The sequence below is a fragment of the Nycticebus coucang genome, chromosome 11 (assembly GCF_027406575.1).
Source record: "Nycticebus coucang isolate mNycCou1 chromosome 11, mNycCou1.pri, whole genome shotgun sequence".
In the NCBI taxonomy this organism is placed as follows: domain Eukaryota; kingdom Metazoa; phylum Chordata; class Mammalia; order Primates; family Lorisidae; genus Nycticebus; species Nycticebus coucang.
In genome coordinates this window covers 106,103,106-106,122,600 of record NC_069790.1, presented here as the reverse complement: position 1 = coordinate 106,122,600, position 19,495 = coordinate 106,103,106, and the positions used below count along the sequence as shown (strand labels likewise).

The window sequence follows — 19,495 nt, the reverse complement described above, 5'->3', positions numbered from 1 at the left end:
CTCCCCCTGGGCAATGTTATCAGTGTCTATAACTGGTCTGTCAATTTTAAGGTGATGATTCTCTAACTTATATTCCCAGCTCAGTCTGCTCTTCTGAATTTGTAAATGATTTTTCCTATTGGTAGTGAAATATTCAGTTAGCAAGTTGAGAGTAATGAATTATTCTAGACACCTGAATAATCCATGATTCTTCCAAAATTCAAAACTTCTCCCCTGCTGGTACAGCACTCTCCTATCTTCTGACTTTTGAAAATCGGTAGTCTTAACAAAAAATAATTTGTTTAATACCTTGGTCATATCATCCTATTCTTGCTACATCAATTTCACAATTTCAGGATGTGAAGTTGGCTTGATATTAAACGAAAAATCAAATAAAGAGACGCTTATTAACTCAACTAAATGTCAAGGGATGAAGGACTCTAATAACAGAGAAAACATCAGAAATATAACTTCATTAATTATGACTTTGAAATGGATACACTGTTTTCGACTGCTTGGCAGTGTATGTCACTTTATACATGTGTGGAAAATAAAACAGTATCGATGCATCTAGTAAGCTGATTTTGGTTGAAAGCACAATTCTCTACCGTTGGGTTTTAAACAGCTGCACTGAACCTACCAACCTGAGAAGAAACCTGTCTAACTTGTTTCATATAGAGACAGTGTTTTCTGTAGAGGTTTCAAAATGTCAGAAGGAAAGAGTGCTTGGCCCTTTAGGGGAACCAGAGGATACAACAGAGGGTGCATTCAGAACAGTGGCTGGTTCTCAAGGTTCTCAACCTTAGCCACACATCAGAATTGCCCAAGGGGAGCTCGTAAGAGTCCTGACCTGGGCTGAGCTTCAGACCAATTAAATAAGAACTCCTACTTGAGGTCTGACCCAGGCGTTAGAACTTCATAAAGCTCCACAAGCATCCCAGCTTGCAGTCAAGTTCAGAAACACTGAGTGTTTCCCAATGAGTGACTTAGGATTGGCATAGCCCAGATGCAGTTATGTAGAAAGGCAATGTGGAGTCCTTCAGAAAACAGAACAGAGAGGAGCCACAGGCAAGCATTTAGTAATCAGCAAACAGAAGAACAACTTGGCCTTGTGATCCTAAATGCCAGGCTCTTTTTGTTTCTTTTATTATTTTAAAATTGGGGTGTATGCATACTTATAAGCAAAAGTAGGCATTAATTAATATTGTAGTGCAAATACATTTTTAAAGCTTATTAAACATTGGTTAAATAGACTGGTGTATTTCTTGTTCTCCCCATAACCAGATTTGATCAAGTCCAATGCTGCCTTCATCATCTGGATGACTGAGAGTATAGGATTACCTATAACCTCAACCTGTTTTAATGATTAAGACGTCATCTCACCCCAAATTCCTCTCTTCCCATCATAGACAAACTGTGTCAAAATGATAGATAATCTTAAAGTTCAGCTAAAGCTCTGTGGAAGAACAATTCTTACAGTCTGTTTTACAGAATTTGAACTGTAAAAAGAGAAAAAAACAAGGTTGGGAGCCAGCCAAACCAAGGAGGTACCTGCCAGTTCACACCTTCTCCTCCTCCATCAGCAGAACTGTCATCAGCTGCCTGACTTCCCTTACCTCACCAACAGGAGCACGTCCATTCCCTTATTAGGACACTGGCAGCAGCCAGAGAATCCGCGCCTGTCTGAGGGCCCAGGAGTGGCGTCCACAACATGTGCAGTTCATCAAAAATGAAAGTGGGGGGAGTTAATAGGCATGGGAGGGACTGGAAAAATGAAATCCAACCACTATGAAGAAGCATCCATTTTGGGCAGGCCACAATTATGGTTTTTGAAAACAGGAAAAAAAATTTTTTTTAAAGGCCAAACCAGAAAAAACCAATCCTAATTTGTTTTTGAAATGCATTTTTTAGAAAGAATTTTTTTTTTGAAACTTAGACATGCAGTCAAGGAAATTTTAATTTGAATGGATCCAGGGCATTGAATCAGGGAGCAGCTACTTTTAACTTTCAAGAAGGGATGACCTTGGGTGGTTTGCGTTGGTCTGTTCCAGCTCTGGGACCTGGGACAGACACCTGGACCTAGAGCTGTAATTTGCTTTTTTTTTTTTTTTTTTTTTTTGCAGAATAAAAGCTCCAACCCTCCTCACTTCTGTCTTTTGGCTTTTCTCCATTTACAGGACTACCTTCTCTGTGCTCTGATTTTAGTCCTCATTTACCATCTTCTTCCTTTTCTCATGATTTATCAACATTCAAACCAGGCTATTTTCCCCCTAAGTTATTGGTGCAAGTGGGAGTAGCTTCCAAGTCAAAATGAGACATCTCTGTTATGATCTGTGTCAGCAAGGCTGTACCATTAATCCCATCCTGTTCAGTGGCTAAGCTATTTTCAGAGCCAACTCATGAACTCAAATCTATCCAAGCAATACCAGATTGCAACTCTACAAAATGCTTTCATCACATACATCCATGATTTAATTTGATCATAGTATCGGTGAGACAGGCACTATCAGCATTTATACTTCACAGTTGAGGAAATAGGCTCAAGAGGGGCTGGGTGAGTATTCAGAGACAAGACTTCACTTTCTTTGGGGGCTTTTCTGGTGTTCTCTTCTGACTCTAAGATGTCATAGTACTGTGGTGTTCTGCTCAAATAGGGAGCTTTGAAGCCTACCAGAGAGACTTTAAGTCTTCAAGTTCCCCTAGGGACTTCTAAACAAAGGGTGTCAGGGTCTCTGGGAGACTGTAGGAGTCCCCAGGACTACACCCTGGGGTTAGGCTGCTGCTAGTGATGAACATGTAACTTGGCTAGCTAACTCTCATTTTGTTGACGTAGGTTTACCATTTCTAAGGCTAGAAAACCAAATAACAGTAGCTCTTATCTGTTTAAGAATATACAATAACTTTGACAACTTACAAAAAAAGATGTATAAGTCCAGCCAACATTGACTTTGAATGAATGAATCAAACAAATGGTTCAAAGGATGAGGAAGCTTACTTAATGGTGAAATTCCCACTTGTGCAGGGCTTATATGACTCCAGGCACATGCATCTCACCTAATTCTCACAATAACACTGAATATACTTAATTGTTCTTATTTTACAGTCTAGATGAGAAAACCCAGCATGCAGAAATCAAACTACTTGTCCAGCATAATACATATAATGATTTTAGCTCTCACCTGGCTGACCATAAAATCTGGGCTCCAGGTGCTATATAACATAGCTCATTCCTTTCTTTCTAGGTCTCAGTTCTCTTGACTGTTGACAGGGCAGAAATTAGAAGTTAAAATATGAAGAAGTTCATAAGTATGCCAAGAGTTTATTTTCTTTCAATTAGTATACAAAAGTCAGCAATGTTAATAACAATGGAATTGGAGGAGCTGCTAGTTTTATGGATGTCCAGGTCTCCTGCTGGGAAAAGAGGCACACTTATAACCTCTTTTTGCAGTGCTTAGTCCTCTGAGCTGATTATTTAGGGTACAGAGTCAATGGAAGATCAAAGACTCTTGCTAGATCATTCTCTCCAGCCCTCTGGCCCTTCTTCAGAAGGAGACGCTTGCTCATCAAGCAGGATCTGATGTCATAATACAACCACTGCCAGATTCACCCACTCAAAGACGAGAGGTTAGAGCTTTGTAAGCCCACACAGGGAATAACATTCATTAAACATCAAGCTGGGAAGAGCAGGGAGCCACCAAGAGCTAGCCTGGAGCCAACAGCCCTGAGCCAGGAGCCAGGAGCCAATCTTTACACACATACACACAGGCAGGGAGAGTGGGCAAGAGAGTTAACCTCTCTGCTCTCATTTCCTCATCTATAAAATGCAGGGAATAGTACTTGACTCATAATGGTGATATAAAGGTTAAATGAACTAATATTTCCATAGTCCCCAGAGCAGTCCTTGGCATAGAGTAAATACTATGTGAGTGTTAACCATTTTAACAATTCGTTATCATCATCATTACCACATAGAAAAGACCTGATAGGTCTGTCAGGGCATGCTATTGTTTCCAAACAAGAATTGGGTGGAAAGATTTTTCTGACTCAAAGATCTTGAATTATTTTTCATTGACAATATTAACACTAGAAGAGGCTGAGAAATGCAGATAAATACAGGAGAAATTTCTTATCTCCTGTGTGTATTTCCTTGTTCCTCCTCTGTTGATTACTTTTCTTCTGTCTTTTCTTTTCTAAGGAGTGGAGGGGGAGAGTTATGGTCAAACGTGTCCAATCAATGGAATGCCTTTCATCTTTTTCTTTCTGTATCTCGTTCTTAATCCATGTCACTTTTCATTAAAATGTAGATGGAAATTTATCATCAGAGAGCTTTATCTTCTCATGCCAGAAAAGGCATGTGTCCTGGTGGAAGAGGATAATCCCCTTTTCTGTTCTTCTTTGGGGCTGGCTTAATACCTAGACTTCATGGAGAATTGATGGGTCGGAGCTCAGTGCAGGGAGGTTGTTTCTGAATCTCACTGGAATGTTTTTTGACAAGGTTTTGACCTGCCAGGGCAAGACCCAGCTGTCCTCACTAACCCAACACCCTTTAGCCAGCTGGTATTTTAAATATACTCAATAATTATTATCTCACTTACTGCTTAAGAATTAAACAATGAAACGTCAATTTAAAGTTTTTAAATCTCTCAGTACTTGTCGTATGTTGAGTTGTGTCCTCCAAAACACAGTACATTGACGAGCTGACCCCCAGTACCTCAGAATGTGATCTTACTTGGAAATAGGGAAATAGGTAAGCATGTTAAAGTGAAGTTGTCAGGGTGGGTTCTAACCCCAAGAGGGGAAACGTGGACACAGACACCGAGGCAGCCACAGACAGAAGGCAGAGTACATGAAGAGACACGGGGAGACACACTCTTTACCACGTAGAGGTAGAGACTGGAGTGATGTTTCTATAAACCAAGGATAGGCAGGGACCTAAGATTGCCCCCAAACCACCAGAAACTAGGAGAGAGGCATGGGACAGATTGTCTGTCACAGCCATCGAAAGGAATCAACCTCGGCTATTATTTAGCTTTTAAAAAAGAATTTTATTTTTGTAGAGCAATTTTAGGTTCACAGCAAAATTGAGATTTAGGTACAGAGCTTTCCCATACATCACCATATATGCCCTGTCTCTGACACATACAGCCTCCCCCATGTCAATATCCCCCCCCAAAGTGGTACATTTGTTAAAATTTACCACCTACATCGACACATCATCACCCCAAGTCCGCTGTTTACATGAGGGTTTGCTCTAGGTGTTGGACATTCCACGGGCTTGGACAAATGTACCATGACATTAGCCACCATGACAGTATCAGACAGAGTACTGGCACCGCCCTCATCAGCCTCCCTCTCTCCCTTCCCCTAACTCCTAGCAAGACCTGATCTTTTCACTGTCTCCATGGTTTTGGCTTCTTAAGAATGTTATATAGTCAGATTCATACAGAAGGTAGCCTTTTCACATTTGGCTTCTTTCTTTCTCTTTTTTTTTTTTGAGACAGAGTCTCACTATGCACCCAGGGTAGAGTGCTTAGGCATCACAGCTCACAGCAACCTCAAACTCTTGGGCTTGAGCCATACTGGCATCTTTTACTCAGCAATATGCATTTAAGTTTCTGTCATATCTTTTCATGGCTTGTTAGCTCATTTCTTTTCAGTGCTGAATAATACTCTATTGCCTGGATATACCACAGTTTATTCCCTCACCCACTGAAGGACCTAAGCCACTCAGTGTGAGGTACTTTGTAAGGCACCCCTAGAAAATGAATATAGTACTCAATTTAAGGACTGAATGATTCTACTTTGCTAATAAATGTTTTTCAATAATTTCTTGCATTATGTACTATTTATTTATTTATTTAGTTCACATTGAACCAGCAGCCTATCTGATTTATTAAGTTACCTTCTATCCTGACTTGTAAATTTATTTTCTCCTATGCTCAGCTTTTACCTTTCACCCTCTGGTGTCTGGCAACCTGGGATGGAGATTAACCTAAAGGTCTGTGTAGGCTCATAAAACCTATGCCTTCTTAGATTCCCAGGGGTAGCTGGATTGTAGAGCCACTCTAGTCACTAGGAGTAGGGGATGGGACTCTCTCCCAGCCCAGCAATCTTCAGGGTCTAGAGAGACAGACTCAGAATATTTGTCAGGGTCAAACTGAATAAACAAGTAAGGTCACACACTTAGACATTTATACAGGGAAGAGAGAGGAAATGGAAAAAATATGTCCCATGTTATGAACAGATAGACCCAGGATGGTTCGTTCAGTCTAGGACTGCAAGGCTATTTTCCTTGGGGTGAATGGAGCTGTACCCATTTCCTGGTTACCTTTCACTCAGTGAGGTTAAAAGGAAAGTTCCTGCTTCTGTTTGGGTCTAGCCCTTTTGTGATTAGGAAATATTCACTTCTTAGAGAGCTAACCAGGCCAGGTGAGGTGGCTCACACTTATGATCCTGACATTCTGGGAGACTGAGGCAGAAAGATCTCTTGAGCTCAGGAATTAAGATCAGCATGAGAAAGAGTGAGATCCCCATTTCTACTGGAAAAAAAAAAAAAGAAATAGAAAAAATTAGCTGGGCATGGTGCTGGGCACCTGTAGTCCCAGCTACTTGGGAGGCTAAGGCAGGAGGATCGCTTGATCCCAGGAGTTTGAGCTAGATTGATTCCATGGCACTCTAGCCTGGGGTGACAGAGTGAGTAACCAGTATGAGAATGCCAAGTTTTCACAATAGACCTCTTCAGGTTGCAAGAGGTGTGCCCCAATTTGTGGAGACCTCAGCCAACTTTAAAAGGTAGAGGTAATGGCCAGGCTTACTGCATTTAATTCCAGGAGGTATGTATACTTTTACTATAGGTAAATTGTGTTTCCCTGCCCCCCAAATATGTTGAAGTCTTAACCCTCAAGATGTGACCTTATTCGGAACTAGGTCTTTGCAGATGCAATCAAGTTAAGATGAGGTCATTGAGGTGGGCCCTAATCCAGGATGACTGGTGCCCTTTGGACACACACACGGACTTGCACAGAGGGAAGGCTAGGGGAAGGGACACAGGGACAATGCCATATGGAGTTATGTCACCACAAGCCAAGGCATAGCCGGAGCTACCAGAACCTAGAAGAAGCAAGGAAGGATTCTTCACCTGTAGGTTTCAGAGGGAGCAGCACGGCTCCGCTAATTCCAGGTGTCTAGACTCTAGAGCTGTGAGACAGCACATTTCTGTTGTTCACTCAGTTCACAGAACTTTGTTACGGCGGCACAAGGAAATTAACTCAGCTCCTCAGGAGTCAATCACACTTTTGTGATTACCTTGAAGCTCCATCAGATTCATCTCCTGTGCACCCCGTTCATGCTAATTATCAACGTTAATTGCCTATGCCACCTTCCCCATTTTTGATACTTACCAAGCACCAGGCATTGTGCTCAAAAAAAAAAAACAAACGAAAAACAAAAAAACCCCTTACATATATTTGTCTCTTTTTGTAGATGAATAAATTAAAAAACTCAGATCCCACAACTTGCTCAAGAGCACACAGTTAATAGAATAATGGGACTAAGATGTGAATCCAAGGTTATCTGGATTTCAAAGTCAATATTCTCAATTTATACTCTCTTCACCTGTCAAAAATACTTTAAGATTAGTGGCTTTTGCTGACAGACAAATCCCTACATCTTCCTCCATCCTCTTCACAACATACCTGTTTTAGGTCAACCCAGAAAAATAGTAGTTCTATGTTTTGCCAAAACAGTCAGCTTTTAGCAAAAAAGTATAGTAGTACAAATTATTGTAAGTAAATGAAACAACTAGAATCTGAGATGAAGAGCTCTGATTTTCCTAAAAGTAGAAGGATGTTTTTAATAAATTGAAGGCAATCACAAACTGAATTCTGCTGCTGTTCGCCCTGGCATCAGTCACTTAGTCTGTAGAAGATACCATGGCATTTCTGTTCTGGGGTCTTTGGGAGGGGAGTGCTTACAGGGAAGGGAAGGGGAGAAAATATGACATTCATGAAGTATCCACTGTGGTTTACACACTTTTGCATAGTTAGTGCCTTTGATTTTCACTAAGTATGTAAGGCAGATAGTATTCATTTTTTTTTTTTTTTTTTTTGCAGTTTTTGGCTGGGGCTGAGTTTGAATCTACCACCTTAGGCATATGGGGCCAGTGCCCTACTCTTTTGAGCCACAGGTGCTGCCCCATTCTTTTTTTTTTTTTTCTTTTGAGACAGAGTTTTACTTCGATGTTGTGGCATTATAGCTCATACCAACCTCAAACTCTTGGGCTGAAGAGATCCTCTTGCGTCAGCCTCCCCACTAGCTGGGACTACAGGCACCCGCCACAATGCCTGGCTATTTTTTAGAGAAAGAGTCTCACTCTTGCTCAGTCTGGTCTTGAACCCTTGAGCTCAAGCAATCCACCAGCCTTGGCTTCCCAGAGTGCTAGGATTACAGGCATGAGCCACCGTGCCTGGCTATCATATTTATTTTGTACAGATGGAGAAACTCAGGCACAATGAAATGAAGTGACCTGCTCCAGGTCACACACTGAGTAATGAGTGGAGTCTAAACACAGATGTGGGAGTCAGGATATCTGGTCCTAGTTTCTCACTTGTCAAGAATGTGCCTGTTTAGTGCTATGAGGGTTGGGCTGGGGCAGGAGGAACATTGAGACTCCTTCCCCCACCTGCAGCGCTGCCTGCCCCACACCAGAAAGGCCACCTGCCAGTCAGTAGGGACCACTTGCTCCCTTTCTGCTACCAGTCCAGCGGCCCTCACCCACCTAACCCACCACCCTCCTGCCTCAACTTACTCCATCGAAAGGTGGGTGAGTACAGTCCTTTTTAACTTAATTCTTAAGCATATCATACACGTTTATGAAGTAGTTGTGGAAATTAATCTATACGGAAGTTACGATGATCATGAAAGCAGCATAAAGCTAGGATTAAAAACTCCTTACGTTTTATGCATTTTATGTATTTTTTTTCTGGACAATATGCAGAGTAGTGATGAGCAGTGGCCTCGGTGGGGTACTGATGATCTGGTAAAGGATGTTTTCATTCATTAAAGAACAAAAGGGGCCAATTTATTTCTTTCTCTTTGGTGTAAATATAATGCTTATTTTATTTTCTCCCTGTTACATGTAAAGTAAAAGGTAGAGGGATCTGGAGAATCAAGTTGTAGAAAAGGTGAGTGCAGACATTCCCAGTAAGGACCTGCCATCAGTCAAGGGGAAGGAGAAAAAAGACACAGCTCATGCAGCCAGCAAAGGTGCCCTGCAAGGGCCAAAGGTCAAAGCTAGTTAGGCCCTAAGTAGGAATTGAGCAGGCTTGAAAGAAGCATTCATCCTAATCAAGGTCTGTGTGAGATGAGGGTTAGAACAGCTATATAAGAAAAGTGAAGAGATCAACAAGAAGAGTACCATATTTGATCTACAAGTTTAGTGCTATAATAAACTTCTTAATAAAATTATCTCTTTACTGATTAGTTTTGTTTAATATTAGTTGCTTTTAGGAAAAAAGTGGTCTTAAAGACAGTGGAAATTTGTGTTTATAGATCTACTGGTTTACCGATAACATCAGGCAAAGCACTGCTCCTTCACAAATCGGCCCCTGACTTAAAAACTCAATGACCACTTAGTTGCTTTCTTGATTTTAAAACCAGAAAAAGTGTTTAAGGACTCAAGGGCCAGGATGACCTGGCCGTACTTCTTAAATACAAAGCTAGCTTTACTATCACAAACAAATGTCACTCTGAGCTTTTCATTTATGAACTTCCATCACATTAGAGCCTGTTCAAGGATCCTTCCCCAGATCTATAAAGAATAATAGCTCCTCCAGTATTATCAGTTCCCCTGATATTAAATTTTAATCAGGAAAAGTAAGGCTCTTTAATAATAAGTTGCATTTGCTTTGTACTTAATATTTTTCTATATACTTGAATGTACATCATTATACTTCATGTCCTTGCTCACCCTGCAAGTACGCAGAGCAGACATTAGAATCTCCAATTAGTAGCTGCATTGCAGTTAGTTGACGTGACCGCCAGTGCTGATTACTGAAGGATCTAGACCAGAATCCAGACCCTCCAATTCCCATCCTAAAAAACCTTTCCTCAAACCTTTAGGCTGACCTCACTGCTGGCAGCCTGGGTGGTCACCAGCTAGCAGAGCTTCTTAGGCTCCTCTGGAGGCAGGGCCCAGAGATACCAAGGTCATGCGTTATGTTCAGTGGTTTTCAAACTTCCGTTAAATGATCCATTGGCAGCTTCTGAAATCTGCTGAGTGGGTCATAAGCAGCATTTTTAAGTGAAACAGAACTGTATGGAAAATATCAGAGGACACTGCCTACAGCAAGGGTGAGAACTGTTTTGTGGAATTTTTGTTTCAAACATAAATATCGTAGTTAAGTATTGCATCACAAAGTGAAGTGCATTTTTCTCAGAGGGTCATGGGAAAGAAAAGTTGAAAGCCCTGATGTAGATAATGCTAATCTCATAGCTGTAGCCGAAGAAAGGTTTCTGCAGTGGGTGGGAGGCTGGAAGACAAGATAACCTCGAGGCCAGAGCCTGTGCTTTGCCCTGTTAACGTACTTAGTGCCCAGTTAGTGGAGCAGTAGTAACCAGCACAGGGAACCCGTAATGCATATTTAGTGAATGAATGAATATGACTGAGGTTTACAGATTTTTTTAAAAAAAACTTCTCTTAAAAGTTCAATTAGGCTTGGAAATGAATCCAGGCAGCACTACATTTAGGAAGAGCTTTATTTCCAAGACTTTCATTTGTAAATTGGTTTTGTAAATTGTACATGGTAGTTCATGAGATCTTAGGCCCAAGATATGTCTGAAGCTAGTACTGAGAACTGAAGCTGCATTTCTACAGGAAACCTCATCCTTACTGGTTTAGTGAAGAATGCCAGGGGCAAATGGGCCTCCAGGGGACCGAGGAACTGTTCCCTTGTGCCCCAGATCTCTTGCCACTGCTCTGCCTGCCACTGCCTTGCCATTCTGATGAGCTAGGCGGGAGTGAGAAGCAGCATAGAGTGAGGGCTCCTTTCAAGGATCAATGGGTCAAAGACAAGAAGAAGGAAAAAGTACAGAACGATGCAAATATCATCAACAAGGTGGGAGAGAAAGGGTAGAAGGTGCCCGGTGCCAAACCTGTGTGGATGGGGCTAGGCAGACATTCACAGAGAAACACACGCAGAAAGTCAAGACCACCTCCACTGAGGCTTGGAGGATCACCTCCCTCATCACCACGGAGCAAGCAATGCAGCAACATCACTTAGAGTGTGCCCAAGATATGCAGAGCACGGTGACCTACTTCTCTGTCATTCTTTCTTATTTTTCATCCATGAACAGCAAGGTGCAATTTTATCCTCAACGATACAAGACGTCCAGAAAATTCAATCACTTAAAATCTATCTTCAAATCCAAAAGTGAGCAAAAATGGGCAATTTGGTATACAAAGCAACAGTCACAAAATGTATGTATCGATTACTTTGTAGGAGAGAAGGCCGCTGTCACTGGACTAATGATTTTCACTTTGAAGACAGCACTGACAAATGGGTTTCCTGATATCCTTGGTTACAGCAGGAGAGAGAGTGGGACCACTAGAGGTAGACACATTAACAGGTTTTAGAAGAGACCAAAACATGAATAAGAAGACAGAAGACAACCTATAATGATGGGACACTTTTTGGATGGGAATATTAGCCTTTGAGGTACCAATGTTTTACAGGATGATTAAAAAAAAACTACATTTGACAATTCCCAGCAACTGGAAATTGTTTCAAATATATTGCAATATTTATGTTAAAGAAGGTAAGAATAATTTCCACTAGAAAAAATATATATATTTATAAAATTTAGCATGCTGGAAAACTGTAATGGTACATTTTCTAATAACATGGATAAATCAGGTATTCCTATACTTTTTACAATTGCAACATTACTTTCTTTCTTTTCATTCTTCATTTCTACAGGATCTTACACAATTGTGCCTATCATTTATTTCCTTGCGATGTTTTTAAGTTGGTTCTTTCAGAACGCAGTGGGACTAACTAAATAATTACCTGTGTTTCCTTGATTCCATGATGTTAGCATGTATGTGCCCTCCACATTTGTTATAACATGTGACACAAGCATAAAACTTTTAACGTTCATCCTCGGGATATATAAAAGCATACTTCTTTATAAGCAGTGCAACTCTTAATGGACTAAAATACAAATATTTACAGGAAATCAAAAATCTTGACTCAAGTAACCTTCATTAGGGCTTTAGGAAAATGGTAAAAGTAGCAGTGAAAGTCTTAACCTTGCAAGCCACAGACTCTCTCACTGATCTTAGCAGGAACAAATCTAAACACACCTTGAAATCTAAAGAACTGAATAGCCATTCACACCTGCCCCTGAAAATAACATGGCCCTTGTGCAGGTTTTGGCATTTAGGAATTTTTACACGCCTCATGTAAAAATCACTGCCAATCTTGTTCTGTAGGTGATGAAACCAAGATAAATTATCTGACGGAAAAGCAAAGGAATTTAGAATTCATTTTATTGGGCACCTGCTATAGCATTTAGCCTAATATTTCATGTAAAGCAAAAGGAACAGAAACTTTGTTTAAACGACTCAAATGAAAAGTGTCAACTTGATGAGCTGAGTTTGACTTATTCAATAATAGGAAACGTAATGTTTTCTCTGCATGGGCACTATTCTGGATGTTGAAGATTCAAAGATTCAGAACAGCTCCTGCCCTCAAGTGAATCACCATCTCTCTGTGGGGAAGACAGGCATGGTCACCACTAACTCTAGTACAAGGCTAATCAAAGGAGAATGGACAAAGGTCATTTACATGGAGTGAAGAGAGGAACTGAAGAAGGGTTGTAGGGGAAAGGAGCATCTGATCAGATTTTGTAGGATAGAAAGGACATCAGAACAAAGGAGAGTGAGGGTCTTCCTTGTGTAGGGAATAGAGTGAAGGAAGCTACTGAGGTGGCTTGTACTTGCTGGCTTTGGGGATCCGTGAATGGTCTAGGTTAGCTGAAGCAGGAGGAGGTCAGGATGGAAAAGAATACTGAAGGCAGATTGTGCAGAACTTTGAATGTTCTAATAAGGAGAACGGGGTCTATCCTCCAGGGGACTGGATCAGAAAGGGGAGAGAGACTGGGGCTGGGGACCAGATAGGAGGCAATTCTAATTATGGGACTGGGTGAGAGGCAGGAAGAGGTGAAATCCAGGAAATGATTGGGTGAGTGGAGAAGAGACAGACACAGGGAAAGAATACTGATAGAACTACAGGCGTGAGGGGGTAGAAAGAAGAGCCAGGACCGAGAGTTGAGAGAGACAGATAGGTGGACAGATATATTGGGCTCTTTTCCTAGCACTCCATGCTCTAGTGCTGACCAACTGTGTGACCCTGGGCAAGCCCTTCATGAGCCTCACTTTCCTCATCTGAAATGAAGATATTAAATGAGATCAGTTGTTTCTAAACTGATCCCTGGAGAGCTAGCTAGGATTCCAAGGAAGTTTTTTCTTTTCTTTTCTTTTTTTTGAAACAGTCTCACTATGTCACCCTTGGTAGAGTGCTGTGGCATCACAGCTCACAAAAACCTCACACTTTATGGGGGCAAGACATGATTGCAAGAGGGACTTTACCTAACAATTGCAATCAGTGTAACCTGGCTTATTGTACCCTCAATGAATCCCCAACAATAAAAAAAAACAAAAAAAAAAACCTCAAACTCTTGGGCTTACGTGATTCTGTTGTCTCAGCCTCCCAAGTACCTGGGACTACAGGTGCCTGTCACAATACCTGGCTATTCTTTTGTTGCAGTTGTCGTTTAGCTAGCCAGGGCCAGGCTTGAACCGGCTATGTCCTGTGCTTGTGGCTGGCAACGTAACCACTGTGCTACTGGCGCCAAGCCTCCAAGGAAGTTTTGGTGGAGGGGTGTGCAGGTGGGGTAGAGTAAGGATGAGGAGTGGGGTGGAGGCGTGCCCAGGTGGAGCTCTACATCCCAAATCTTCTCTGTAACCAGCACATCTCCTTTACATAAGAGAATTCCTTGTAAGATTAAATTGGATTTTTAAAAAAGTTTGAAGAGCATTGGACTATATAGAAAATCTCTAAAACCCCTGTGAGCTCTCACACTTGAGTAATCACAGTTACAGAAACTGGTTATCCAGAAGACCTGCTAATATGATGGATGCGGGTCTTGTTTGGGGGGACCCCGTTGAGTTCTCCTGTTTATTTGATTAACTGTTGCACAAATGCTGGAACAATTAGAACAACAATTGTCATGCTGAATCTGTGCCAAAACTCTCAAAAATGGAAAAGATTTACTGAAAGGCCATTTGGTGTCCTTACTCTTGGGCGGTACCTTTTCCCAGGACCCAGTTAGCTTTTCAAACCTCATAAAGGCCAGCGTGAAAATGGCCCTTGCCTAGGAATACAAAGACAGGGCTTCCCCACTGGCCTTTGTCAGACTCTGGGTAAGTTGAGTCACCCCTCTGGGTTCTGTTTCCCTGTCTGTGGAAAGAGAGTGTTGCACCAAAGATCCTAGAGCCCCTCTGGCTTTAACATTCCAGAATTTCAGGATCCTAAACCCTTGGAGTGCCTTATCTGAACGATTCCCTGATCAATAGCATATGCTCTGGGGCTTGTCCTCTCCCAGTCAGATGGTCAATATACTGAGGGCTTTGGCTGTTTACTTTAAGGATTGGGCAATGTATGATTTAGCCAGAATCTCTGAGTCCTGCAAATGGATTATTCTGAGCAGGGGCTCAGGTCTAAATTAACAGCAGATCTTTAGAAACACAGTGCTTTGCGGATCTGCATTTGGAATAGAGAAACCCATGCCTAGATATAACCCCTTGCAAATGGTCTAAAACCACCATTAAACATGGAAGAGAGGAAATGCGGAGAATCAGAGCCACCACTCGCTGAGTCCAGAAAGTTTCATACAGGTCTGAAACTTGCACACACACAGCATTCCTTTCCCTCCCGGGGTCTCCTCTCCCCTCCCATTCCCACGATTTTTTTTTTTCTTACAACCATTCGTTTGCTTACAAAAAAGAAAAGAAAACCCAAGAGAAGTGAGGACTCACTGGGAGAGCGCGGCCAGGCTGCGTCTTCCGTGCGATCCCGATCCACCCAGCATGTCCGCGGCGGGGAAGGGGCGGCGGGCCGCTGGACGTGCAGACCTCGCCGGGCGGTCAGGGCGTGGGCCGCGCCCGCCGCGGGGCCATGTTCCTGCGGCCCAAACGCAGCGTGCAGGATGCTCCCGTGTTCTCCCTTTGTGTTAACACTTTGGTCTGTCCCTGTGACGAAAGTCTGGGCTTGTCCTCAGCCAAATCTACTCCACCCCACCCCTCCCCTCCACACAGGATCATCAGAGAGCTGATTGTTATTTTTTACTGTAATCTCTCTAATAGAAGCCCATCATGTTTGGCTGTTAAAGGACACTGATTGCTTTGAGATTTCCAGAATGTTAGCGTTGAGTAGTAGGGGCCAGGATCGCCATCGGTTTTCCTGATGAAGATTTTATAGACTTAACTATGAAGAATTGTCCCAAGGTAGTTAACTAGCCAAAAGAAAAGATGCTGATGGCGTTTTGGAAAATAGTTAATCATAATATTACATGCATACATAACCTAATTCTGACAAGATCAACGGAAATCAGCCCACCAAAAAGTTCATCCGGGTGCAATTCTCAGGCTCTCATTCTGAGCTCTGTTCTCAATTAGCAGTGGTGTAGGTGGCTTCCAAAGCAAACAGTTCCCACTGAGAAATCAAATCTGAGAAACTCCTCTTATCCCTTTTATCCAGGGAAAGATGCATGACATAAAAAATGCAAACCCAGTGCAAAGGGATGAAGGGAGATGGGCCGGCTCAGTGATGGGTTGGACAATCCCTCCAAGAAACCAGGGCAACAGCCTGCCTGAGAACATGTTGAAACAGCAGCGGCCCATCTGCACCCATGGTACCCTGGTGGTGATCTCATCAGCCCAGCCAGGCAAGGCAGTGTGGTCAGCAGCTTGGAAAGCCACCAAATTCCGGCCCCTGAGGAGGCAGTGGAGTTGATGCTATCTGGAGATGACACTGAGACTTGGTTTGACTTATGAATATGTTTCTTCATGTCTGGTGAGCAGTAAACAGATTGGTCTTGGAGCACCGAGTCCCTTATGGGACTGGCTTCTGTCAAATGAGTAGAGCAACTCAGAGCACCACAATGTAGGGTTAAGACTGTTCCTCTGGTGAATGGCAGGAGAAGCAATCAACTTCGCACATTGAGAGCCCCTTCACGGCATAAAAGAGATGTTTGAGAGCCACAGCGTCTCAGCGCACAGAGACATGCGCACTGAAGCACGGAGCATTTCCACAACGCTCCCAGGGTCCAGGGCTGAGCTACAGCTCCTGTCCTCCTGCTCAAGCTGAAGTTTCATTCAGTTAGGTTAAATGCTCTCTTCACGTCAACTAGCTAGGAAATTTGGGTTGTTTTCCTGCTACTAGGCTGCCATCAAATTAATTATTTACAGAGTACATACAGTTTGATGAACTTCAAGGTTAATTATCTACATGTATGATGATGCATTTAAATATCCCTAAGATTATGTACACAATTACTGAACATATAGTGACCAAGGTAGAACATAAGACACTCCTGAAAGTGTAGCTGCATCTGCCTTCCTCTAAGAGGACTTAAAGACCCACTGACTCGCCTTGAGTTTATTGTTCTGAAGCTGAGGTAGAAACATCAGTCCTTTGCTGCTCCCCCGTCTGCTGATTTTTGTCCATTTAATTTTTTCCCTTCATTTACTTATAAAATTTAGTGGTTTGTTGTGGTAGGCAGCATAACGTTGCCCCCAAAGATGTTCAGGTCCTAATCTCCAGAACCTGTGAATATGTCATCTTGCATGGCAAAAGGGACTTTTCGGAAATGCTAAAGGACCTGGAGACAGGGAGAGAGAATTCTGGATGATCCAGGTGGGCCCAGCCCAACTACACAAATCCTATAAGCAGAGAACCCTTCCTGGCTGTGAACAGGGGGAAATACGACTACAGAAGAATGTTCAGAGAGACGCGATGTTGTTGGCTCTGCCGATGAAAGAAGGAGGCCCAGAGCCCAGGATTGGGGCAGCTTCAAGAAGCTGGAAAAGGCAAGGAAATGAACTTTTGTTCCCCTAAAGCCTCCAGAAGAGAATGCAGCCCTGTCAACACCTTGATTTTAGCTCAGTGGGACCAATGTAGGATTTCTCCTCTATAGAACTCTACATAGTAAGTTGTGTTGTTTTAAGCCACTGAGCTTGTGGTTATTGTAGTAATGCTAGGAAACACATACATTTGCTTATGGGACTCATTCGACCTTGGGAATAAATGTCAACTCCCGATTTCCTCCTGCCCACCTACCCAGCTCCAGCTCTGAGGTGGTGAGTATAGTTGTGGCACATCCAGAATAGACTCCTAAAATGGAAAAGTTAGCCCTTTTCTCCCTCCCTCTCTCTTTCTCACACCTATCACCTCCCTTATCCTCCCTGGAGGAGAGTGCCAATTTAGTCATCTTCTGCTCACAAGCTGACATTTGTGTAGGAAAGGCTGGTCCCCCAGCTGTCGAGCTAGGGAAGGGAAAGCAGCACCCCCACAGCTGGCCCCCCTTTATTAGGGAATGCATGTGGGAAGTGGCTGTCTGTTTTCAGCAGGGGGCAGTAAAACTCACTGGTGTCCTAACTTGTGCTACTTGGTAGGGTACTGCCATGGGAACAGCGGAGAGAAGTGAGTCTTGAACCTGGGTCAGACACTATCTGGAAACAGCAAAGGCACAAAGGCCAAAGAAGGGTGGATGAGATGCATGAGGCGGCAGAGAGCTCGCCAGTGAAGCAGAGATCTGAGCAGGGCTGCGGGAGGCAATAGCTTCCCAGGAGTCCTCGGAGATCCAGTGGCTGGGGCTGGAGACACAGCGGAGAGGAAGTAGGGAAGATGGCTGGAAGGTGTCTGCTAACAGTGTCCTGTTCCTGCAGACTCACAAGTATGTGTGCTTTTACTGCCTGGCAGAGCCCTGGTACTCAGAGCTCACCTTCCAGAACTGGCGCTTCTGAGACCCAAACTTATCCCCATTCACTGGCATCATGAACAGCTGGACCCCTTCAGCAAGATCGTAGGTGTCTTGAATGTGATGATGCTTCAAGCCCCTTCACCAGGGAAAATGAAAGCCTGGGCCACTCTCGGATTACTCATGCATTCTTTGTTTCTGGATACTTTATTGTTTAATTTTTCATCAAAGAGATTCTGGGCTGGGAAGGTTTGAGGGAGGTCAGTGCAATAGAAAGGAACAGCTCCCACCACAGGGTGGTCCTTTATTAATAAAATATGATTTTTAAAAATAACTTTACTTCTTGGAGGTAGGAGACTGGGCCACATGATCTCTTCCAGACTTTACAGTCTGCAATGGCTGTTTAAGAACAGCTTCTACCTTGGAGCAATTCCCTAGGGAAAACAGGGGGATGTGGGAAGTGCTGTGCCTGCTCTGATGTGCTTAACACACACACGTATGCACACGCATATACAAGCACGTGGACCTGCATCCATGCTCTCACATACATGTGCACATGCACACGCTTGTACACACATGCATACACATACAGAGACATTCACTTTTTACAGAAACTTCAGATAAACCCGAGGGAGATCTACTCACAGGGGAGGCAATAGTTCAAGTGATTTAAAGGAGATTTTTTAAAAGGCTCTTGGAGATAAATTTTCTTATAAACAAATTCATAGACTCCAGACTCTTAAAACTAAGCAAAAAGTCTTGCCTAGACAGCTGCTGGCGGAGAGGTGGGGAGGAATGTGGGTAGAGGGGTTACTGCACATTTGCAGGCAGAGCCTCTTTCCTCCTTCTCCCTTGGCCCCTTGCAGCTGCCACCCCGCACCCCCAGCTGATGGCATCTCCCCCTCCACCCCTGCTATGGCACTGAATATGCTCACTTCAACTACATTGCCTGGTACTGTCCCGGGGTGGGGCTTTTAATGAATCTTCCTAAGAAGTCTCTTGAATGGTTCCTCCCTTTCTCTATCCCTCTTGGCAGAAATTAGACTTCTCTCATTTCCTTGCTCCAGCAACTTCTTTTCCTTGCCTCTCCTTCCCCATGTGTCATGGCTAACGTCTTTGATGTTCCCACAGCGTCTTCCTTTAGGAATATGTGTTGGGGCGGGTAGGGCTGGCTGGGGAAATGTGTGAACTGCTATGGAAAGTCCTACTTCACCCCTCACCCCAGGCTTCCAGTGTGACTCTCTATCCTCCACCAGAGTCCTCATGGCCTGTGATGATACAATTTTCTTAATTACTCTTTGCCTCAATTGTCTATAAGCCTAAAACCCGGGCTTGGGGTACTACACCTCATTATTGACCTTATCATGAGTGATGAGTGACCACATAGTTTCATCCCAGCAAGTTTATTTCTTCTTTTCATTTTCTTCATTGCACTGAGCACTGTAGGGATCCAATGATAAGAAAGGCTGTCCCAATG

At 43.1% G+C, this 19,495-nt stretch overlaps 2 protein-coding genes across 15 annotated transcripts in view; one reads left to right on the top strand and one right to left on the bottom strand.

Moving 5' to 3' along the window:
• The window catches only part of CALD1 (caldesmon 1), a 221,655-nt gene that overhangs the window by 54,957 nt on the left and 147,203 nt on the right, over positions 1–19,495 (bottom strand). For 2 of the 14 annotated variants that reach the window (XM_053609404.1, XM_053609405.1), the window contains exon 1: positions 15,077–15,301. The exons of 11 other annotated variants lie outside the window; for them this stretch is intronic. In XM_053609404.1, coding sequence (XP_053465379.1) covers positions 15,077–15,129 — 53 coding nt within the window. In that variant the 5' untranslated portion in view covers positions 15,130–15,301. Of the gene's footprint in view, positions 1–15,076; positions 15,341–19,495 lie in introns of those variants that run through there. One more of the 14 variants, XM_053609398.1, reaches the window with a different exon arrangement.
• CYREN (cell cycle regulator of NHEJ) overlaps positions 1–19,495 on the top strand; it is a 275,649-nt gene that overhangs the window by 195,262 nt on the left and 60,892 nt on the right. The gene's annotated exons all lie outside the window — the stretch shown is intronic.